At 40.3% G+C, this 25129-nt stretch overlaps 2 protein-coding genes across 2 annotated transcripts; both read right to left on the bottom strand.

Moving 5' to 3' along the window:
- Positions 1-108: 108 nt before the first annotated feature.
- Positions 109-8505, bottom strand: LOC141433726 (protocadherin-like wing polarity protein stan). Its single transcript, XM_074095821.1, has 11 exons — positions 8299-8505; positions 7275-7461; positions 6534-6842; positions 5637-5864; positions 4816-5221; positions 4438-4579; positions 3977-4198; positions 3310-3551; positions 1672-1818; positions 746-943; positions 109-196 (listed from the first exon to the last, which is right to left on the bottom strand). The coding sequence occupies exons 1-11, from the start codon at positions 8362-8364 to the stop codon at positions 109-111; spliced, it is 2235 nt and encodes a 744-aa protein (XP_073951922.1). The 5' UTR covers positions 8365-8505.
- Positions 8506-14429: 5924 nt separating this feature from the next.
- Positions 14430-23525, bottom strand: LOC141433727 (protocadherin-like wing polarity protein stan). The gene is made up of 10 exons (XM_074095822.1): positions 23427-23525; positions 18966-19108; positions 18473-18607; positions 17740-17894; positions 17097-17263; positions 16603-16875; positions 16412-16525; positions 16138-16312; positions 15683-15708; positions 14430-14627 (listed from the first exon to the last, which is right to left on the bottom strand). Exons 1-10 carry the CDS (start codon positions 23523-23525, stop codon positions 14430-14432), a joined length of 1485 nt encoding a protein of 494 aa, XP_073951923.1.
- Positions 23526-25129: the final 1604 nt, after the last annotated feature.

Here is a 25129-nt window from a genome sequence, read left to right on the forward strand (position 1 = left end):
AATTCCCCACGGCGCGGGCATTTTCCTACCGTATTTGTGCTGTCTCAACTAGGCAGGGGTTTATAGCCAGAGTATCTTCACAATAAAATACTGATTTGTTATAACGCACTACAAGACATCCACTCGCCACGACGCCTCGGTATCAAGTGCTGCTAGCGGATGTTTTTGACAAGTTTTAGTATCGCTTACTTTTGCACTACAGATAAAATTAAGTCAAACGGCTACCGGTTCTTCAATCTTTTATCTCTATTTTTGTCTACCGAATTAGGAAAAAAATTAATACTTTATTTTGCATGATTTTTTAAACCATTGTTAAAAAAACAATTATTTCGTTGACGTGAAAGATCTAACATATATAAATCTACATTATTTGAGTTCGTCTTTGACGTCTCTAAAAACGTGTCAAGGGTTTCATTTGAAACTAATTAACACAAAAGTTAAGGCCAGAAAACCAGTTTTTGGCCTAAAAATTGTTCAACTTTGATGCCAGATATCTCGAAGACAATGAACTTGAAGTAAATATGGGATACTAAATTGATTAAAGCCGTTGTTGTTAAATAATAAGCTACAAAAAAAAATAGAAAACCAAGGAATTCAGATCGAAGGTCATTGGGGCATGGGATCCCCTTAAAAAAAAGAGGCGAGGCGACAGCCGACTAAGGCACAGTAGGTACACATTGAAGATGGGTGTGTCCCCCCTGAACCGTCCTAACTTCGGAACGTCATTGAGTTGTGAGTAACTGACCGTGTGAGGTTGTCCCTAACGCGCACGTTGAGCGCGGTGTGTCCGAGCGCGGCGGCGGCTGCGTGCAGCGCGACGGCGGCTGCGAGCGCGGCGCTGAGCGCGTCGCGGCGCGCGCCCGCCTCGCTGCCCAGAACCAGCGCCGCCGCCCACGCCAGGCACAGCAGCGGCAGGCACACCACGCTCACGAACAGGACTATCCTGTATCCAGAGAATAACGCTCAGCATCTAGCGGTTATGCGCTACATCCGATCCGAATCCGTGAAAATAAAGTAGGTATGTAGAATTATTTGTATGGTAATTTACGCACTAGATGGGAGAGAAGTCGGATGACAGAACTATACGAAGTTCTACCAGAGGCGTCTTTAGCCCATGTAGCGCCCGTGTGCAATTATAACTTTTAGCGTCATCTAGGAAGCGCGCGGTCAAAATGGAATAGAGGTACAAAGTGCCGGGCCGGCACCGGCGCCCCTAACACCGCTGCGCCCGTGTGCAACGCACACCCTGCACTATAGGTAAAGACGCTTCTGAGTTCTACGACCAGCTGCTCCGGATTGTATTTTCACGGATTCGTAACGGACGTACCTAGTGCGTAACCGCGCTTATTCTAGGTTGAAAAAACAGAACCAGTAGGTCCGTGACCGACATAAAGGGCCTCATACGTATCAATCTCATGAAAATTGTGACGAGTGATCGTAAAGTAGATTGTCGATTCATAGTTACGATATCTGATTGCATAGGATTTTGTTGCGATCTCCGACATCGTCTTCGATGAAGTAAATCGTTAACGATATTGACTCTATCGATTCGTCGTTTCGATCGGTCTGAAGCGATGGATTGTACAGTCGAATTGCACTGTACAGCGACATCTAGTGGAATATAAAGTCAACAAATCAAAACACTTCAGACCAGAGTGAAAAGTGTCAGACCTGAGGTTCCCGAAGCCAGTGACGTGGTCCCTTACGGTGAAGGCGGCGCGTGTGGCGCCCGCCAGACACACGATGGCGGCGCCGGCGTACGCGCCCGCGGGCACCACCACCCACCACACCACCGGCTCGTGGCAGCTCACCCAGCAGCTATAGCAAAAAAAAGTAAAAAAAATACCCCCGATACAAAAAGAGGAGCGTTATAAAGTTTGACGCCACTGTCTCGATGGTCCAATTTGGATGCGGTTTTTTTTCATGTGAAAGCGAGGTTCCTCCAGATGGTTCTTGAGGTCTTGGCTTGAAGCATTTCATTACAATACAATACAAAGCTTGCAATGCGAAGCTTCAGGTCCCGGGTTCGATTCCCGGCCGGGGCAGATATTTGTATGAATAATTCGAATGTTTGTTTCGGGTCTTGGGCTGTTTATATGTATTTAAGTATGTATTTATCTATATAAGTATGTTTATCCGTTGCCTGGTATCCATAGTACAAGCTTTGCTTAGTTTTGGGACTAGGTCAATTGGTGTCAAGTGTCCCATGATATTTATTTATTTAATACAGTAACTCTTTATTGCACACCAACACAGTACAGAAAATACAGCTATATACATAGAGATTTTTCTAAGGTTAGAAATAGGCGGCCTTATCGTTTCAGAGCGATCTCTTCCAGGCAACCTTTTTCATTGATTCGGTTCTGCCATTTTTGATATATCGAACTTTAAATGCCGGGTTTATGAGTTTTTCCAAATTGGATTGGTTATGGCTGTCGCATATAGGCATTTAACTTTAACTTAATTTAGAAACACCGGAGGATGTGAGGTAAGTAGCGATCACACTAACCACTTTGCTCTCCCCCCTCGCTCTACACTTATGGCGGAGCTGTCGCATAGCTCGCATTAAAAATTTCGGCTCTACAGAAAAATCAGCGTTGCTGTACCTACCCAGTGTGTGTAGCAACACATGCTGAGTGGAGACCCTTTTTCGATGACTACTGGTGTCACTACCGTAGCCAAAATGGCAAAAACGGAACCCTTATATCTGTCTGTCCGTCCGTCCGCTTCTTTGTTCAGGGACTATCAATGCTAGAAAGCTGTAATTTTGCACGAATATATATGTAAACTATGCCGACAAAATGGCACAATAAAAAACTAAAAAAAAAATAGACAATACTCCCATAGACGTAAAGTGTAGGTGTTTTTTTTCTTATCCAACCCTTTAGTGTGGGGTATCGTTGGATAGGTCTTTTAAAACCATTAGGGGTTTGCTAAGACGCTTTTTCGATTCATTGATTTTTTTGCGAAATATTCAAAAGTGCAAATTTTCATTAAAATCGAGCGTGCCCCCCCCCCTCCTCCCTTTTAAAATCTAAACCGATAGGATGGTATTCAGGATGGTTGAACGTTGGATGAACTTACAAGGAAAACTATAATGGCTATGTTTTCTTGAGAATTATTAGTAGTTTAAGAATAAATAGCAGCCTAAGGTATAAAATATACCTAAACTTGGAATATTCCGTACATATTACGAAATCGTTAAGAAAATATTACATAATTTTTTCGTAATGGCTACTGGTTACGGAACCCTATTTCGGGCGTGTCCGACACGCTCTTGGCCGGTTTTTTTCTTTCTTATCCGGCTACAACAAGGTGTAGGTACTTACAAGAGCGCATGCCCGTACTGATGCTGGTGATGCGAGGCCGAGAGCGCCAGTACGACCGCCGGCGCCGCGTACGCAGCCGCCAAGTGCGCGGCCAGCCCGCCCGTGGTTCACGTCCCTTAGTTCACGGAGCAAGCGCCGGAGTTGCCACGCGTCGCACGCGGACCAGCCCAGAGCTGCCACCCACCAGTAGTGGAGCGACATGGCTATTATCTTGCAGGCGAACTGTTGGTAAGTAATGGATAAAGTCATTAGGTATTTGGCAAGTTCCAAAGAAAGACGGATTCAACGCTCAGCATAATGTTGTTTTTTTGCGAGTTCAGCGTCTATTGGTTTTAGATAACCTTGTCCTTAATTTTTCATGTGTGTAAGCATATGGGGTGATTCGGGAGATGTGAGCAGGACCAATACACACGAATTTAGTTAGTTAGTTTAGTCTATTTATTCATTCAATACCTACATCATTACATTATTATAATTTACATAAAAGTGTCAGTTATAAGAATTTGTATTGGAAAATCGTCAAAAGTCATAAGGCTACTATAACTATTGTACCAGAGTTCGTGAGATTAACTTTTTTATTTGTTTATTACTTATGTGTAAACAGCTGCTTGTTACTCTTGTCATCATCTTATTTATTTGAAACTCACCTCGTTTTGTATCAAAGAGCTCCTCGCCTTCAAAGCAATGAGGTATAACAGCTCAGCCATAAACACGCTGAATATGAGGTGTTTGTGTATGGAGTTGGAGACGGTGGCCGCGCCGCCGCGCATGAGACAGAGCGCTGCCCACGTCAGCAGCAAGAGCGGGAGGGAAATACTGAACGCGGTGTATGATGTCACGGATTCCAGGAGCGATGGTTCTGGTATGAACTGTGAAATAGAATAGTATAATGGAATCGTATTAATTTATTAAATTGTATTTAATTTACATTACAAAAGCATAAAATAAAGTGCAATTCAAGACACATTAAAGGCATGTGACATCAAAGATGTTCCAAAGTCAGTACCTAACCCATTTATGTAGTAATAAATAACATGAGTCATTTACTGTGTAAAATAAGAAAATGGCATGCAGTTAAGTTAGTAAAGTCAACGGTAATGTCAAGTACCTCAATATCGACTTCATCGACTAACACAGCAAAAGTTGACAGATGGTTGCAGGTACAGTTGATGAGGAGAGGATCATTGGAGTAGGGTGACCAATCGTAGTCGATTTCTGTATGACAGCCAACACGGGACCACTCACCGGACCTACGAAAAATACATGAATAAAAATCAAAATAAAAATCACCTTGACCATACTTTCTTACACTTGTACTTCCTTATTTTCATGAACTATAAATCAATAGGTAAAAAGTACTACCGAATATAAAAAAGAGATTCGATGAAAACAGAACTTTAAAATGAATGTGTTAGAAAAAGTTGGGATCCAAGAAGTTAAATAACAAAAATTGCTACACTGAAAGAGCAAAGAAAATAAATCTTACCCTCTCAAAGTCGACCAATGGACACACTGCGGATTAGTCCTCGAACCAAACGTCTCTCTGTTTATATCCAACCACATTTGCAGCCTGATTGGCTTCTTCAATCGGATCCCGCTCATACTCCTGTACACCAACTTCTTGCCAAGTCTTGTCGTATTTTCATCTTTGAATTCCGGATCCATCGTCAACGCTAGGACTTTCGGACCCTCTTGACTTTCTGCCACGAAAGATGATTCGTTTTCATGTAAACTATCGGCGTATAGAGGCTTGTCTTGCTTTTTGAAAGCAGGCTGTATCAATACGGGTCCATGATTTTCGTGGCTTTGTATTTCTGGGTCGCTTGTGTGCCGCGGATTATTGTCTTGGCTTTGAGTCACGTGATGATGACCTTTGTTGGCATATGTTATACCTGGAAAACATGTCGCATTATTATGACCGCGTTGATATTGTATTAAGATACTTAAACAAGCATCCAGTGATTCAATACCGTATTAGATACCTATATCATTTATTTTCACGCATGTACTAGCGTAAAGGTCTCGGCAAAAGCTATTAATAAACTATCAATATTCAGCCATAGGTAATGCTCCCCGCATATGTATATGCAGATTCAATTGTGTAGATACTTTTCCTACTAACGATATGATACCATACAACATGGATCTCGTCGGTAGAAACGGGAAAAAGATTTCAGCTATTGCTTACAGCAATTGGAATTTAAAAGCTACAGCATGAGATCGCGATGATTTGACGCCCCTTCTAAAAGCCCTATGTTTCTGATGGGAAACAGCATTTAGTATCAGCATTAGATCTTGATAACATACCTTCATCTTCCACATTATTATCCATCGCTTCTTCTCCGTCCCGTGACTCTCTGTACCACACATACTCGGGTACAAAAAGTGCCACTTGCAGTATAGGCGATCCGACTGTGATGTTGACACCCCATCGTCTTCCGACCGAGTCATCGGTACGAAGAGGCATCAGTTGTGACGTGTTGCGCGAGTATTGTAGGTAGGAGAATACTGCACGGGATTCCGGCTCTGGAGTATCTGGGAATTATGTATTGGGGTCAAGTTCTATTTACGCATAATAATAATGGACATTGGGATCAAGCATGGCATACATAAAACTATGTGATGATTGTTTGTACTAATTGTAGTATATCTCGATCCACAAGACACTGAGTAACGCAGGATAGAAAAGCACTGAGTGACAAACTACAAAAAAGTTTGAATGACCGAGCCTATTTTAATGACCGTATCTTTTGATTGCGTGACTTAGAAGTTTGATTTTTCACAACTTCATGGCGTACCTGAGTAGGTTGCAAATTTGATTGATTGATTGATTGGAAATCAGATTCCGTTTGGAAGCGTAGGTTCATATCCTACCGACTGCGCCATGTAAAGGTATTAGGAACGCGACATTCAAGCCTTGACTGCTGTTTATTATTTCTTTTTTTTACCCGCCACATGCATTAATCTAAATCTACCCTCACTGCTTACATGATAATATGACAGTAAACATGAGTATTTGATATTTGTTCCTAAAAAGAGTCTTGACGTACGGACAGAATTACGGAACCCTAAAAATATGAGATTATCCGCTCTGATGGTCAGTAATGTATTGACAAATATTTAGTTTCTTGACATCAAAGGGAAAATAATATAAAACATTCGTCGATTCTTTCGAGTAAGTCTTTTAAGCTGTTTTGTGCTTACCTTGTCCATTATTATTATTGTTACTGATCCCCAACAAATCCAGCGGCAACAATATCCTGGTGAACTTATCAAACTTGTTCTTATTCTTAACATAGTTGTTATACTTCGGAAACGAAACTGTTGGTCCTGAGGGCTTCTTGCTTTTCTTCCCGTTGCCATAATAACCGGGTTGTATGGGCGAGTGTATGAAAGCGGAAGTGTCTGGGAGCACGACACGCTCCGTCGTGTATGACTCGATGTTGTAGCGTGTCAGCTGGGTGGGCTCGAAACCGTATATGGACTCGGATGTTACTATGTCTACGCCGATCACTGTTGGAGCGTACGAAAAAAAAATCAGTATAAGAAAAATATATTTAGGTACATAAAGAATAAAATATTTGGAATTTAGTTACTTTAAAAGTAATAAAGGAAAGAACTGATACAAAATAAACCGTTAGGGGCACGATAAAGATTTTCCGTTGGAGCAACATCGATCAATCAGGTGAGGTTATTTTACTTTTTATTGTATTTCCATAATACTGCAATGTACTTTGGAATAAGTAATTTGATTCTCGTCTCATCGTATTAGAAAGTATTTACAATAAGTTAGATAACATTCATATCACGCAAAGCGATGTTACTGCGGCATTTTCTGTGAAAAGGTTTCACATTCAAGGTACACTTACTTCAATGGTAGGTACAACTGTATCCCTCAAGATAGCCAACGTTGACCCAACATGTAGAGCAGCGGTAATATCTTACCTAAATCACTAGTGACGATTTCAAAAGGGCTGGTGTATGTATCATGCTGGCTCTCTGCCAACACAGCGATGTACTTGTCCAATTTTAACAGCAACAGTTCTACGCCATGCCCCGTCAGTTGCCTGATGCGACGCCATTCTTTCTCGTATTGAACGTTCAGAATCGTGTTGGTTGACTTTATTATATTCTGAAAATAGAGAACGTAATGTAGGACAATGTCTTGATATATGCGCTTGCGCCAAGATGGTTTTAAGTTCTTGAAGGTAGGTATAATTATCCCAGAATTTGAAACGAGTAGTTAAGTCCGGTAGGCCCGGTCCATCTAAATAAAGCGGTCTGGCATTTCTTTCACGCTTTAACGGTTTCTTCTTATGTCCCGATACAGACACAGATGGCCCAGACGGGACACTAAGGGGCTGTTTCACCATCCATTGATTAGCGTTAACCGACGGTGAAATGTGATGCCGTCTCCGTCTATGCGAAAAAAACAAATAGAGACGGCATCACACCTAACCGCCAGTTAACACTAATCAATGGATGGTGAAACAGCCCCTAACTATTTTGCTTATAAATTATAGTGTAGTCGAGATATGAGAGATTTGCTTCAAGCCAATCCGCGGTTTTTTATCACGTCAATTCAAACGGGAAACCAACTCTGAATCTTGTGTTTCACGATAGATACCTAAAGAATGATAGATTGTTCGAAACATGTCGGGTATACCGACTACTAATACAATACATAAGTGACCGGTGTGTTTTATCTTAATAATAAACCTAAACCGAGATTTAGCACAAAGACGAACCCTAATAAGGGATCTTTTCTATTGTTCGGAATAAATGTAGGTATAGCCAGTTCTAATCCATTTGCAAATACGTAAGTGATGAAAGATTTACAATGTATCTAATAAAAGTCAGTGTGCTAGCTCCTTCTATAGTATGAACAATCAGAGACACTTCAATCAAATCAGCCCACATACACCACCCACTTCTGAATAGAGGACGTTAAACGTAATTAGACACTTACCCGGACATAATCCTTGTCCTGGCTGTGAGTGAGATTCAGTCCAGCCTGCCTCAGCTCATACCGCATCAGTTCCAACAGTATCCCCTCCGCGACTAGAACATCTGCCCCGTACAGCTTGGGCGTGTTTGCGCACGCGGCGGCCAAGTCGTCGGCCAGTCGGACGCCGACGAACGTGTTAACTAGCAACTCGCCTGTTTCTATTTTGCTTAGCTGGAAAATTAACGTTCGTAGTTTTTACGGTTAGTAAGCTGATGAAGATCAAATCAGCTCAGCGACCGAAGGATGCAACATTAAAAAGGCAACGCTGGATGACGGATGAGACTCTCGCGCTCGTGGAGGAAAGACGTGTTTTAAGAGCTACTGGCGCAAGTATTATTCTGCAAAATAAATTGAACAGCTGTATTCAAGCCGCTTGTCGCCGGGATAAGAACATGTTTCTTCAGAATATATGCACAGAAATTCAAAACCACGGTGAAAGGCATGAAACTGGAGACCTCCATAAAAAGATCCGTGAAATAACAAAGAAATTTTGCTCTAAATCCTGGGCAATCGAGGATTCGGAAGGAAATGTTGTGACGATTCTGGAGGATGCTTTGAATGTCTGGAAAAACTACTGCCAGTCGCTTTTTCTCGACCCTGAATCACGCAATTATACGGACACCGAACCAGATGATGAAGATCTCGAGCCACGCATCTTAAAGGAGGAAGTCAGAGCAGCGATCGAACATTTGAAGGGGGGGAAGGCAGTGGGCAGTGACTGTATTCCAATAGAGACTATACGATGCTGCGGAGATTTTGGTGTAGATATATTACATATTATATGCAACAGGATTTGGACAAACGGAACATGGCCAAGGGAATGGACACACTCCATTTTCATACCTTTGCACAAGAAGGGATCTACAACGAAATGCAGTAACTATCGTCTTATAGCTCTCATATCTCATGCCAGCAAGATTCTGCTCCATATTCTTAATGAAAGATTAAAGGCTTACATTTCTAAAGAAATAGCACCAGAGCAGGCCGGTTTTGTAAAGGGTAAAGGCACACGAGAACAGATCCTGATTGTGAGACAAATCATAGAGAAGGCTAAAGAATTCAACAGACCAACATACATATGTTTTGTTGATTACCAAAAAGCGTTTGACTCAGTGAAATGGCCTCATTTGTGGAAAACCCTCGCGGATATGGGAGTTCCGAAACACCTTGTGCATACACTAAGAACCCTCTACGAGAATGGCTCAGCTTCTGTTAGAGTAGATAACGTCACCTCTGACTCACTCCATCCTTCGGCAGGTGTTAGACAGGGTTGCATTTTGTCTCCCCTTTTGTTCAACATCTACACGGAGAACATAATGAGGATAGCTCTGGAGAACTGGACAGATGGTATACCAATTGGTGGCAAAAACATATCCAATCTCCGATACGCCGACGATACTACGTTAATAGCAACCAGTAGGGAGAACATAGCGAAACTTTTGCACCGCATTGAACGTGTCAGCCTTCAGTTTGGTCTTAAAATAAATAGACAAAAAACAAAAATGATGATTGTCGACCGAAGTCAAAACAATGCTCCACATATAACTGAGATTGCAAATTGTGAAGTTGTACAGTCATACATTTATTTGGGATCGCTCATCACAAATACTGGAGGTTCCGAAGACGAAATCAAGCGACGAATTGCCATAACAAGATCTGCGATGGAAAAGTTGACCAGGATATGGCGGGACAGGAATATCACTAAAACTACTAAAGTCCAACTAGTAAGATCTCTAGTGTTCCCCATATTTCTTTATGGTGCCGAAACGTGGACTGTCAAGGAACGCGAGAGGCAAAGAATTGACGCTCTCGAGATGTGGTGCTGGAGACGTATGCTTCGAGTGTCATGGACTCAGCACCGCACCAACCTGTCCATACTGGAAGAACTACAGGTGAAGGAGAGGCTATCATCCATAGTGAGATCTCGTATCCTCCGATATTTCGGACATGTGACTCGACGTGGGGAGCACTCTATAGAACGACTTGTGGTGCAGGGAAGGGTAAATGGGAAAAGATCAAGAGGACGTTCTCCCATGCGCTGGACTGACCAGATAAAAGCCCTAACAAATACTCCTCTCAACACTTGCGCCAGAGAAGCGACAGCCAGGGAGAACTGGCGTAGAATTGTTCGACGTGCTACGTGACCACGACTGCTCTGCAAGAGTATCCGACAAAGAAGAAGCTGATGAAGGCCTCACAAGTCAACTACATGGTAAATACAAGTAAAACTTAGACAAACAGGTTGTATCTAGATGTACAGTAAAAATATGAACTTATTCAAAGTTTAAAAATAAACATCAATAATATATTCTTAAGTGGTTCGAATAGATACTTATTTTTGCACTTGACTGTAAAATACCTAATTCTTTAACAGAAAATGACCCTAAAGAACCGAACTTTTCAATGGGTAAAATTTTAAAGCATTTTTGCTATAACAATGAAAATTGCAAAAATTTGTATATATATAGAAGCCTTGCTTATCAAAAACACTATATCGAGAATTGGATTTTTGATCCACATACAAATATTCCGGGTACATTTGAAGAAATCCTGTAGGTATACTAGACGGAAGTACAGTTGACAATTGATTGTTATTTATAACCAACCTGTTTTCGAAGTTGGTAGAATGTAGAAGTGGTGCAATTGAACATGTCGGGTTCTTGCCATGGCACCACTTGGGTCTCGTCGCACATTCGTGTCGCTTTACCGCTGGTGCCTAACAAAACCAATTAATATTAAGTATTAGGGAATCTATTATTCAGTGTCAAAAGAAATATTAGAAAAAACAATTGAGAAGAAACTATACCTGGTGGACAATCAGAGTACGCCTCTATTCCAAATTTAGTACGCGGCCACCAAACGCCTCTCGAAAACGAACGGGGGCATCCATCGTAAACAACTGTGAAACCAAAAATATTAATTGGATATTTTAATGCTTGTAAACTTATGTAATAAATAATCAGTTCTTATACTATATGTGAAAGTAACTCTAGGTGTGTACGTAAAAACCGGTACCTCGTATAAAAAACGGAGCGACCTACACACCGTAGCCGTTCAATTTCATTGCGAGTTATGTGCAATAGAAATAATAAATTGTAAAGTTATAATAATTGGTATGTATAGAACTGGTAATGGAGATTTTGACATTTATTTAAATAGATTGGAATTACTTTTAAGTAGGTTAAGTGACGAAAACAAAAGGTTCATTTTGGTTGGCGACATAAACGTGGATTATTCTCGGGAAAACTGTTTGAAACGTCGTTTAAATGACGTTCTTAAAAGCTATGGCTCTGAGAATATTGTTCAATTCCCAACGCGAATTTCGCTCGACAGCTCAACATCAATCGACTGTGGAGTGGTACGGTGTGACAGCGGGCCGGTTACCGCGGCGCCCGTCGACACAGCTATCAGTGACCATAACGCTCAGCGATACGTACTAACTGTGGAACAGAAACAATACTGCCCTACACAGATGACTATTGAACGAAGAGTGACTTCTAATGAATCAAATTATTTATTTTACATTGACATTGAAAGATACAATTGGAATTTTATTTATAATAACGACATTGACATTCATGAAAAATTTAATAAATTAATTAGGATTATCATATATTACATTAATATTCATTTCCCTTTAAAAAACTAAAAATTAAGAATAAACAACCTGCCCCATGGCTCACGGATGAGATTAATGAATACATGCGTAAATTTAATGATTTTAATGAGATCCTTCGGCAGTATCCTGATGAGGAGATTATTGCAGAATGCAGAGCCCACCTTGTGGAACTTATCAAGTCTGCGACATTAACTGCGCGCAAACAGTACAACCACCAACGTCTTGATGCGAGTAAAAATCCTTCCAAGGAAATATGGCGCATCATAAATGATGAAATATCCTTGAAGCAGAGGGGTGGGACCATATCTATTAAGGATGATACTGACACAAATGTGCCTGACGCTGACGTACCGGATAAGTTTAATGCCCATTTTTTAACAGCTGCCTCGAACTTTACATTACAGTGTAACTATGAGAAAAGCATTGGATATTTGCGGCGCTGCTTATGTGATTTGAACATTCCTGATTTGATCTTACCTGACGTGACACGGACTGACCTCGACCTTGTACTTAGGAAAATGCTGAAGACTCGGACCACTATGGACGTTTACGACATCTCAGTGAATACTCTTCTGTCGATTTGGCCAGTATTGGCTGACAGACTGGTTACACTGATAAACGACATTTTTCGAAGTGGTATCTATCCGGATGTACTAAAAAATACGAGGGTTTGCCCCGTGTACAAAGGGAAGGGGACATACATAAAACAGACGCATACAGACCAATTACAATAGTACCAAATTTTTCCAAGATTATTGAGAGTATCATTTCATCACACATTATGAACCACTTAGAGACTAATGACTTACTGACTGACAGACAGTTCGCCTACAGGCGCAATATGTCGACAACTCACGCTGCACACCAGATCTTTGACTCGATCATCATGAGTCTAGACAGTAAATTTAAGGTGGCCGGCATATTTTGTGACCTATCTAAGGCTTTTGACGTCATCAATAACGACCTTTTACTGACGAAACTCAAAATGTATGGTATCAGGCATAAAGTGTACGAATTGTTAGAGTCATTTTTGAAAAGTCGCAAGCAGACGGTTGAAGTAGTGATGTCGAACGGAGAAAAAATCAGGTCCAAGCCGGGTGACGTCACTATAGGTATTCCACAGGGATCCTCACTTGGAAATACACTTTTTTTAGCTTTTATAAATGACCTGCCTAGTGTTATCACTGACGGTCTCACTGTGCTCTTCGCTGATGATACTACTGTTGTAGTGAGCGCCACCACTTATGAGCAGCTAAACGACAAGATAAATAAAGTGTGTGGGCAGCTGCAGCAGTGGTTCTCAGCGAACGGGCTCATCATGAACCTCACCAAGTCGAACATCATGCTGTTCTCGGGTAGGGGTATCGTGTCACCGCCATCGATTGGTGGACCCATACCGCTATGCCAGCAGTGCAGGTTTCTGGGCTTCACACTAGATCCAAATTTGAATTGGAAGAATCACGTTGACTCCCTATGTGGCAGGTTAAGCAGTGCGGCCTATGCTTTGCGCAAATTAAAGCCCATTCTGGCAGATGATGCACTAAAGCAAGCATACTTTGCGTATTTCCACTCGTTGCTTTCGTATGGTACCATACTATGGGGAAACTCCACGGACTGTGAGCGCGTATTGGTTCTGCAGAAGCGGGCAGTGCGGGTCATTGCCGGTATCAACCAAAGGCAGTCGTGCAAAAAAATTTTCACAGAACTTGGTATCATGACCCTATCTTCGTTGTATTTGTTTCAAGTTATTATGTATACGCGCACAAACATATCTAACTTCAGTCGAATGGGCGTAGCTGGTAAGATCACTCGCAGCACGGGTCGCTTACGGGCAGTCCCTCATAGAATGGCATTAGCGGGAAAAAACCCGCGCGTTATAGGGCCCAAATACTATGAACACCTACCCTCACACCTAAAAAGCGAAAAGAACGATGAAACGTTTAGCCGTCGACTAAAAGACCTTTTGTTGGAAAAAGCGTTTTATTCCGTAAATGAATTTATGAATCTGACATTTTAATTTTATTGTTTAAATTGTTATTATTATTTCTTGTTTTTATTTTATTGTTTTTATATTGACATTTAAATTGTTACTCAATTATTGCCTAATGTATTAATCTTAACGTATCCTTGACATTTATTCTTTATATACATTTCAATGTGTTTTCAGTCTGACGATCCCTTAAGGAGAACCAGTCTAATTTTAATTGTTTACATTCACATGACATGCTTAGAATTTTATTTTTTTATAATTATTACTAATCATATTACCTTTGACGATTTCAATACAAATTCTTATAACTGACATTTATGTAAATTATAATGTAATGATGTATTGAATGAATAAATAAACTAAACTAAACTAAACTCTGTCTGGCTGTCTGTTGCTTCTTGACCTTTAATTAAACTGCTGAATGCGTTAGTTGACCTGGTGCTTTATTTAAACTTCCCCGCTCGCCCCCACTTAAAGCCGGCACTATACAATACCTTCGCATCCCGCATTGGGCTTCACTTCAGCATACAAGTTGGCGCAGGAGTCGCACGCGCGGCCAATGACCCCGCCGCGGCAGTAGCACTGCCCCGTGGTAGCCTCGCAGGAACTGTTCACAGACCCGGCCGCATAGCACAGACACGGCAGGCATTCCGTCGCACCGGGAAGTTTGTAGTGGTTCTCCTGTTGAGGATTAGAAAACATGGATACCTAGGTACTCAAGATTAAAAACACATCGGATCACCTTTTGGGACGTGGACCCGCCCCCCTGTGGCTTTACCACTGGGAATCCGACTTATTAGCCGAAAACCGTAATCACTTGCATATGCCAATAGTGCAAGTAGTGCAACTACGTTCCTCGTCCCACCACACGACGCTCTATTAATAAGCATATAAGCTAGTTACTTATTTTTAGTGTTTTTAATATCGTCACTTCTTTGAAAAAATCTCGTATCTAAAATCAATATGTCAACAAAATTGAACCTTGACATTATAGTCATAAAGTTCACTAGGAAAAATTATCTATTTTGAGGTACGAATTTTTTTTTAAGTAGTGACGATATGTTTGCTCGTATTATGTACCTATGTATATGTAAATTCTTAAGTATACAAAAAGGAAACAAATACAATCAACCAACATTGAGATAAGTACAGTCACCAGCACCAATATCTGTCACAACAAAGCGCGCACAAAATATCTGATAACACTAGGAAGCTTCTAGCACTAGGAAGTGTCAGACATTTTAACACGCTCCGCTGTGGAAGATGTGTGCAGGTGGCTGTACGTACCCTTAAGATTGGTTTTTTGGAATCTTTTTGTATTTTTTATTTCAATTCCAAATTTTTACTTTTACGGTCATCCCATAAAACCTAAATTGAAAATACAAACTGAAATATAGATGCACAGAAAAAACAGAAAAATAAGACCATCACTGGGAATCGAACCCAGGTCCTCGGTAATCCGTACCGCGTGCTATAAACCGCTACACCACTGATGGTCCATTAGTGGTGTAGCGGTATAGCACGCGGTATTTCAGTTTGTATTTTCAATGTACGTACCTGTCAGGTATCATATTTTATGACGGTAAAGTACTTATTTCCGCGTGTTTTTTTCAGTTGGACTGACCTTGCAGTGGCAGTGTCCGGTGCCGTGGTCGCAATGCGGGTGATAACCGGCGGCCAAGTCGCACGCGCACGGGCCGCACGCTGCGGCGCCCCACCACCCCCCGGGCACTCACCGATCCTTGCTCCACACACCCGTCGTCTAAGGGGAAAAATGCTTGTAATGTTGGTTTGTTGGGAGTTGATGTTTGACGTGAGACGTTAATGTCAGTTCATAGAAGTGTTACTATCGGATTTACTTAAATAAGAGGCACACAATATTTTACGTTCGGTTCAACCGCTGAAAGTAGAAAATCGACTTGCAAGATTCCACAAGGTAACAAAATTAACATTGTAAAAAAATAACGAATAGGTACCTACATGTTATAAATCAAATCATTGACATTTTCAATCCTTCGGCAGTCGGGTAAAAAAACAGTTTGTTTCCTTTTAAGAATTGAGTTACCGAGTTTATATTGGTATAGAAACGTTAAGTGGCGCCCAACATGGGCTTTTATTTACACTTTTTTGATTTAAATTATTAGTATCTTGTTTCAAAGCTTATTTACCCTATACTCTATTATGTACTTACCAGTAAGCAGATATCCTTCCTCGCATACGCAGCGGTACCCCTTATCGTCGTCACTGGGTTCGCAGCGAGCATGTTCGCCGCACGGAGTCAGATCACACGCGGCCACGCATTGCGGGCCGTGGCGGCCTCGCGAGCACTCGCACCTTGTCGTATCCCAGGATGACTCACATTTGCTCTGGAAATTCATCGCCAGTGTGAATCGTAACGGAACTTTAAAAATATCGTAATAATGAGTGTTTCTTGATGCATCGGTATTTTTTTTAAGAATACTTACATAAGGCGGACAGATAGACAGCATACAATCTGCCCTAGACTGGCAGCCATCTCTTACGTTTTCTCTAACAGTCGGGCGATTTAACAAGCTTTGGGCAGTCCCAACTCTGACATCCTGAAATAGAACCGCACTCGTAACAACCATTTTTTTTATGAAGACTTTAAATAAAGGATTCATTTACTCGTATTTACCTGTATGCAGCCTTCAAAGAATCCTATTTCAGAGGCCAACAGTCCAGCTGTAGTATCTGGCCCGCCAATCAGAATTTTGCCGATATACTGTCCCTGCACCTTATTGGCCAGCATAGGAAGCAATGCCGTCCTGAGACCATAGTCAATGGTCACAGAAATGTCAGTGCCGAGCCATTTGATTTCAACGCGGTGCCAGTTGCCGTCCGCTAGGGTTGTGGTCGGCAGGAACATTGTCTCACCGTTGTAGGAGTAATGGAGTAGACCGTTTTTTAGCTGGAGAAGGAAATAGTCTTATAGAATCTTTACTGCTGTTATTTGCAAGTCATTGGTGTTTTCGGATCAACATTGAATAATCATGCGAAGCCACATGACGAAGTAGAAGCAACCTGAACTTGAGACACTTTCGCCCGATTCATCAGTGCTGCTGAGTTAGTCTATTCAACCATGCAGGGTAACTTTGTGAGGCAACTTTGTGTGTTTATCTAGACACTTACGCTGATAAGGATGGAGCTGTTCTGGCCAACTTGCACAGACATAAGGAAGGCATCCTGTTGCAGCGTTCGTAGCGACAGCGCGTTGAGCCACGGCAGTTGAATGGGCCGTAGCAGCGGGTTGAAGGAAAGCATGCCATCGCCGCTGAAACGCCATGGCGGGGCTGTTGCTGTGAAAAACAAATGAATGTAGTTCAGGTCAATATACATAAACACTACGCGTTTTGTCAGATATCAATTTATAGTGCTTCTGACCACCACCTATTCTGCCTTAGACATTTCTGAGGTGGGCACCAATCCTTTCTATAGTGTGCGAGGCAACTTTGAACAATCAAAGATACCCGCTTTTAGAAGCGCTGCTCTTCAACTTACGCGTAATGCAAGAACTACATACTTGAATTTCGAAGGAGTTAACAAACTCCCTGTCTTTTAAACAGTACAAGATTTACTTTGTGATAAAAAAAGTGTTTAAGAGACAAAAAGTTTCTAAATAAATAGACAAGAAAATGTTTCACAGTTTTTACTATTAATACGCACCAATTTTATTTTAAAAACATATGCCTTCAAATGTTCGAATTAATAACAATCATACCTATCATTAATATTAATCTACTCGTATCTATCTATATCCTATTATATAACTTACTCTCAGCACAATCTTTCCCGGTGTGTCCCTCGGCGCAGTCGCAGCGGTACGTGTCCCACAGGTCTGCGCACGCGGCACCGTTGTAGCAAGGCGCGGAGCCGCATTGCGCGCGCTTCGCCGAACACCCCGCTATAGTGCCGTTGTCCGCCACAAAGCTATCACAAAAATGGCAGTCAGACTAGTTGCTTATTTAACGTTTAGTCTATTCCAGCGGTTTCGTCCTAGTGGAAGAACAAAAAAGACTAGTTCCTTGTCCTGTACGAATTTCGAATAATCCCTTCTTAATGTATTCAGTTCCAGTGGCAGTGCTTTGTCTGCCGGTAATAGAAGGTAGTACCTTACCTACCGTAGACCGTACAAAACTAAGTGGCGTAATATTTGTAAAATTCTTAAGCCTGTAAACTTTACTATCAAATAAGTAAGTGATGTATGATGAAGTGACATTCGATCGCGTATTTTTTGAATATTCATCACATTTTGAAATTACATCGTATGTCTAAAACAAAGATATCGATACGGCCAAAGTTACAAAAATATGTAATACACGACTTTATTGACTTAATATTAAAGTGGTGTGGTGTGTACCTATTTTTGAAACTTTGGCCGTATCCACGTCTTTGTGGTAGATTGTACGTGGTTGAATTTGCTAATTCATATCGAGGCGTAAAGTGACTTTTAGAGTAATAGGCATTTTGTTCAAGTAGACCAGAGTAGAGGCTATATTTATATTTACCTGTTCAAGTCAATGAATCTGTGGTCGACGTGGAAGTCAGAGATGCAGCCGACGAAGTCTTTGTTCTTCACTTGGAAGCTGCTGGGAATGTTCGGCAGACCGCCCACTTGCAACGGACCCGTTAGATCCAGGAACCTGATGATGGAAAAACAATAGATGTAGACCTGATTTCAAGGGCTCACCTTAAGGTTTAGGCACGTTCACTATTGTTAAACTTTAAAGAAACTGATTAGTGGAGGTCAGAGTGTCGCTAAGAGCGTTTTCAGATTTCGGATCGGATAATCTGAAAGACAGGTACATATTTCATACATTTTACTTGCCCCGATATCGGTATCGGTACCTACTATGATGGGATAAATAAACCACGAAATTGTAACCCTATAAATGACAATCTTATCCTTATGATAAAACAGGGTTCGAGCTGTGACACAATCATAATGACAACTACAAAATGTAATCGATCCTGTTAGTATAAGTTCCATACTTTTCATACCTATGACAAGTTTCGGTGGGTAAGTCGCAGCGTGCCGGCAACGTCTTTCTGGTTTGGTTCGCGCACGCGTACTTGATGCCAAAGTCTGCGGCGCCAGCGAGGGATAAAGCTTTGTCACAGCCATCCAGGATAATAGTTGCCGTCTGTAAAAAATAACAATTGCTGTCTCTAGTTCGGTGTACTGCCGTTTCGGCAAAGTATTTTTCGCCAAATTTCACTTCCCAAAAAACTTATCGCAGTAGTTTCATTTCCCAAACGAATCTAGCATATTAACACTTCGCATTTTATTCATTTAGTTGAATTATCATTTGGCATGATTTTACATTGTCAAGTTATATTATGACAAACGTTTATTAACCAAACGTTTTATTTTGGATAATATTATATTCCAAAAAAAATATTGTTCAAAATGACATTTCGCACACGAACCAACCACAGAAACCAACTGCTACCAGAAAGTAGGTTAGGTTAGGTTAGAACTGCGTTCCCCACAGAAACGAACTGCTATCAGAAAAGTAGGTTAGTTTAGGTTAGAACTGCGTCCCCCACAGAAACGAACTGCTACCAGAAGGCTACCAGACAAGTAGGTTATTATGCCATGCAATATTTTGGGAAGAGTGCTTTATGCCAAACGATACATTTGACTAAATAATACTTGGTAATATGAAACATGACTAAGTAATTATTTTTGAAACAATAATTTGCCAAAAAAATACTAACTGTAAAATTGCGATAAGTTATTTAAGCAAATGAATTTTTGTCAAATGATAATTTGAGTAAAATATTTTGGGATGTGATACTTTGGGAAAAGTTTTTTGCCCATACATTAGTAATCCCTCTAGTTCACTGTTTTTTTTCTCCTATTTTTTTTTTCGAGGCTTAAGTGCACCTGTGTGACTATGCCAGCCTTATGGAAGACTGGATGCTAGCTAGCTGTTGCATCGGCTCTTTAAGAAGAGTTACGCCTCGCGACCGGCGGCGCAGCGAGCGTATTCCCTGTTAATTACAAGTGATGCCAGGGAACCACTATATGGCAAGCTTCTCAGCAGCGCAATGACCAGAATCCGGGCAGTTTAGGTAGTAAGTGGATTGAGAATCCTCACGGAGGTGTAGTAGGTAAGATTTTTCAACACAGACTTAAGAGCGTGCAAACGAAAAATTGCCCATTCAGCGATTTTGAGGTTTTTCAAATGCCTTATTAATGTCTAAATGCTTACGTTTTTTAAGGAAAAACTAATGTAACATATAGATAAACTCTTATTCTGATGTATAGCGGTAATTTCCATTTATTTCCGTCAGCGATTTTTTTTTGCCAAATCATTTTGTTAGTGAGGTTTTACAAAAATACGCGTCAGAGCTGTCTTTCATGTGAAATATTTCCATTATAACCCACCACAAACAGTGTAACTTTAGTATTTTATAATAGGAAATATAGTCTTTTAAGACATAGGGTCATCATATGTATCAAAATATTAGTTATTATTATTCAAATACCATTCTTCAAAAAGTCTAAATCGGTCTACTTCATCATTTTTTATCTCATTTGTTGTGATGTATTTGCCAATAAAACAATTTTATTATAAATCTACAGGAAATGTTTAGTCTGTAATATTTTTTTTCAGTGCTTAATAATAGCTCATTTAATTTTGACAATTTTCTAAACTTGGGTCCTAAATCGATTATATAACCGCGCGCGTTAATAGTTACGACTCAGAAAGCGCCGGGCTCTCCCAAGGAACGGACGTATCGCTCTGCGCTCTCCGCAAGGTTATCAACCTTTACTGCAAACACCCGATAGTTATAGCGTGTCCGCAATTGCTTGATACTTGATAAGTAATTTTACATGTTAAATTAAATGTTTTAAATTTTCGCAATTTTCACTCAAACTAATACGGGTAAATGCATTTTACATTTCACAAGCATTTATTTAACTTGCTATTAGTATGTATGTTAGTATGTAGTGTGTAAGTATTAACTAAATTTGACCCACTTCCCGATTTTTGATTGAGATGAAACTTTGCGTGCATGTGTGAATAAAATAACAATGTAATATTATTATTATGACATGAAGCTGATCTGATGATGGAGCTGGAAGGTAACCACAAGAACTCTGTAATAAAACGACATAACCCCATCGAGTTTGGGCTCATTAGATTTGTCTTGACGAGTCCTAGGTGGTAACCAGGGACAAAGGTACAGTCAGCAAAAAAATATTTTATTAAAAAAATTAAATGTAACAAAGTTATTACAGCTTTTATTTAATTTGCCCTGTTAGTATGTTTGTTAGTATGATAGTGAGTATGATATAAAAGTAAATAAAATCTTGTTGTACAGTAAAAGTCTTATATTCTTAGATATGGGCAATAAACGAAAATCATTTGGGATGAAAAAACACAGTACTGTTAACACAGTATGAGCTGCTTAGAAAAGGTTATTCATCATTATTAATTACCATTACTGTAAATCCAAGATAGAAATCTAGTTCCATAAATATATTTTTTTGTTAAATTCACTCCAAATCGGAATTAAAGTTACTGTAAAATTACTGTTTTTGGTTTTAAGATAGCATTTTTTTATCAGGTACTATACTACCATTAAAAGGTTATTTATCAATACTAATTCCCATTACTGTACATTCAGGATCAATAATAAATACGTTTTTGTGTTAAATTTAATCCAATTCGGATTTATGATAACATTACTTTCTTGATTTTAAGATTGCATTTATTTTCAGACGGAAAATAGAACAGGCTGAAATGTCGAATATATCTAATCATGAGATTTCTAAGTCCCAATATGTAAAATGTATGACGCATTTTCAACTTTAAAAAAATTAGATTTTGCCACAATTTTATTCAGTAATAATACTTTTGTCTAGTTTGCACAGTATTTTATTAGGTACGTACCAAGTGAAATCATATAAAATGAAGATTAATGTTTATTAAACATTCCAGGATACTACTCAGTTTTGATAGACTGTCTCCGAACATGTACGATAGCTAATGAAATTCCTGTTACTAAAATGTCATTGGACTCCGTAGTCCATTAAATTAGACGCCTTACGCATTGTTAATAATCTACTCCCAGAGAAGTCGACTCCATCTGATCTAAGGACTCCATCTTAAAACCCTCGCTTCGCTCGGGAGTTAACGCACGACACCCTCGCTGCGCTCGGGAGTTAAATCTGGAGTCCTTCGTTACGCTCAGGATTCAATACCGTACCCGTGACATAATAAAGTGCTTTATCCCCGTAGTGTACAATCTACTAATAGTATTTTTATGCAATTGTTACATAAAGAGGGGTCTTGAAACCATAGTGTGGGTTAACGATACCAGCGAAGTGAATATCGTTATAGCATCACACGAGTGTTTTAAGGCCTAATTATGTAAAATTTCATACAATATCTTATATACACGTACACATTATCGCCGAAATATATATATATATATATATATTATATATATATATGGGATTTCGGAATTGCTCGTTTAAAGATATTAGATGAAAATAATTATGAGCAATGATGATGAAATATTCATTTATTTACTAATTATTACGTGCCCTCACACAGTATACATCATATGCGTAAGAAACATTGAAACTAAATATTTTGCGCGCACTGAAAAATTAAATTTTTATTGCCAGCTTTTTTTACTGACTGTAATTTTTATACGTTGTTGCCATCTAGGGCCAAAGTACTTGTCAAGACGAATCAAACGAGCCCAAAGTCGATGTGGTTATATAGATTTATTACAGAGTTTCCTACGGCCACCTTCCAGCTCCATCATCATCAGGCTTCATAAATCATAATAATATACTGCATTGTCATTTGATTTACACACGTATGTAAAATTTTAACTTAATCTGAAAACGCATATTTAGTCAAGTTTAGCTTCCAAAATTTTATCCATACCTACTAATAACTAACATACTAACAGGGCAAGATAAGTAAAAAGCTTGTAAGTAATAAAATAAATTATTATGTTAAGGAATAAAAATATTTATATCGCAACAATTTTTTTTCTTAATTTTACTACGACGGAAAATGTACAACGATCAAGATGTGTTTAATGTTTCGGCAACGCTCGCATCGTACGCACACAGCAAACCGTGGTTGTGTGCGGGCGAAACACGGGCCGTGGGACGGAGATCGCGCCAGTGACGAGTTGGGACAAAATGTTTGCGCGCTCTTTAATAAATCGGATTTTTTTATTTAAAATTCAAATTCAAATTCAAATTCAAAAAATTGAAAATTCAAATTTTAAATCGTTTATGCTTCTGATCACACATCTTTCAACACAATCTCCATAAACAAACATCTCAATGATTCTTAAACAGTTTGCTTGGTAACAGAGATCAAACAAAGTTTTTGTAGAAGCGTTCGCTAGCACTATTAAATCATGTCGCGTGCTGTACCAAGCATAAACTACTATACAAACTTACTCTGTTAAATAGTCCACTTCGACGGTATGCCACGAGCCATCAGCCACGTCTGCCGCCACCGTGACCTCAGTCTTTCCGCCTCCAAGAGCAAATGTGAACGTACCCCCCGCCCCCATCGCGTCCGGCACCGCTACTGACAGTTTCTAGTGCGATGAAGTCGTGTCGCTCGTTGTAACGACCGTTTGTAGAGGAGCAGGCCTGATGCGGTTTGTGTTGCGAATCTAGGAAATTATTGTGTAAAGTTAGAGAAGGTTAATTTTGCCAAAGAAGTGTATTAAACTGTGTTCAATATCTTCTTATGAGACGAGAATTAGTTTGGGTCGCCAGTAAAGTATTTCTACTTTACACGTTGCAATAGGGTGGGACGGATCTACATGAAGGGCTTTTGGCTGCAGCTCCCATTGGAGAGCCAGTAGGGTAGTAGGTACATTCCAAAAGGTAAAGGTAGGTCCAGAGCTCAAAGTAAGGCCCAAGTTTTCGCAACCCCTTGAGCCAAATATGGAACATATTAAGTACGACAATCCTGACAAGATTCTGGGAACTGTAGACCACGCATTTCCTCAACCAAAATCATCAATCATACACAATGCTCACTCATTCATTGGCAAATTACATAACGTGAAAGCACAATCAGAATAGTACATTGTGTCTTAAGGGTGGTAAGTAAGGAATTACGAACGAGAGTCTATTAGAAGCCCGAAGTCGAAGACTGAGGGCTTTAATGAGTCGATGTTCGTAATTCTAGTACTGCCCGTGGCGGTATATACAATGTTTTTTCATCACATTAGCGAGTAAAATTTTATATTTCTAAAAGAAAAAATATAATTGCTCAAATATTGGCGATACCTTAGGCTACGCTCTTGGCAGCGTCGCCCTCCCCTCCCCAACACTCAGCATGTGCCTGAGCCGCGTGTGCATGTGGTCCTGGCGCTGCCCATGCGCAGGCTGCGCAGCGCAGCAGTATCAGTACGGACATTTACTCATTTACCGACCACGGGCTTCATGACAAGAATTAGTACGCGCAATGCTCATTTACCGACCACGGGTTTCATGACAAGCACATTAAGGTCGAGGATTTATTTGGGGGTTGCAATCAAGGTAGCCTTCATGTTTTGACACTGTTTACGAGCAAGTGTGATGAAAAGTAAAGTTATACCCAACTGCCTGAGGCAGGGTTATTGAGTTTCATTGTGACTTACTTGAGCTTCAAATGGACCCTATGCCGTCGCCGCAATCCAGGAAAGGTCAGGAAAGAAGACTGCGGGAAGCTCCGTGCCCTCAGTTCACACATGTCAGTAGTGTATGCCGCGTCGATGTTGCAGCCTTGACAGAGAATGCCACCCTCCCGTTTGGCAACGCACTGTGAGCCGCCGCGGCAGACGGTACCATCGCCGTTGAGGTCGCAAGACGCTTTGGTTAGGATTGTCTCGCAGTTCACGCCTGGAGAAAAAACATGCAGAATAAGAAAAAACTGCTTTCAGCATCACCATCACCTAATTTTGTAGGTATCTAAGGATCAGAGGAGGTATCATGAGTGTCGCTGATCGATTGCATAGAACAGTGTCACCTAGCAACAATAAGCTGAACGATTAAACATAACAATACTGTATTTATTGGGTGAATTATCTGAATCCAAAATTTCTATAAAATTTCACAACAAAATGTAAGCATAAAGAAAAAAAACTGTTCTAAATGTTACCAGTGAATCCCCGTGCGCAGA

Source organism: Choristoneura fumiferana, chromosome 12, assembly GCF_025370935.1.
Source record: "Choristoneura fumiferana chromosome 12, NRCan_CFum_1, whole genome shotgun sequence".
NCBI lineage: Eukaryota > Metazoa > Arthropoda > Insecta > Lepidoptera > Tortricidae > Choristoneura > Choristoneura fumiferana.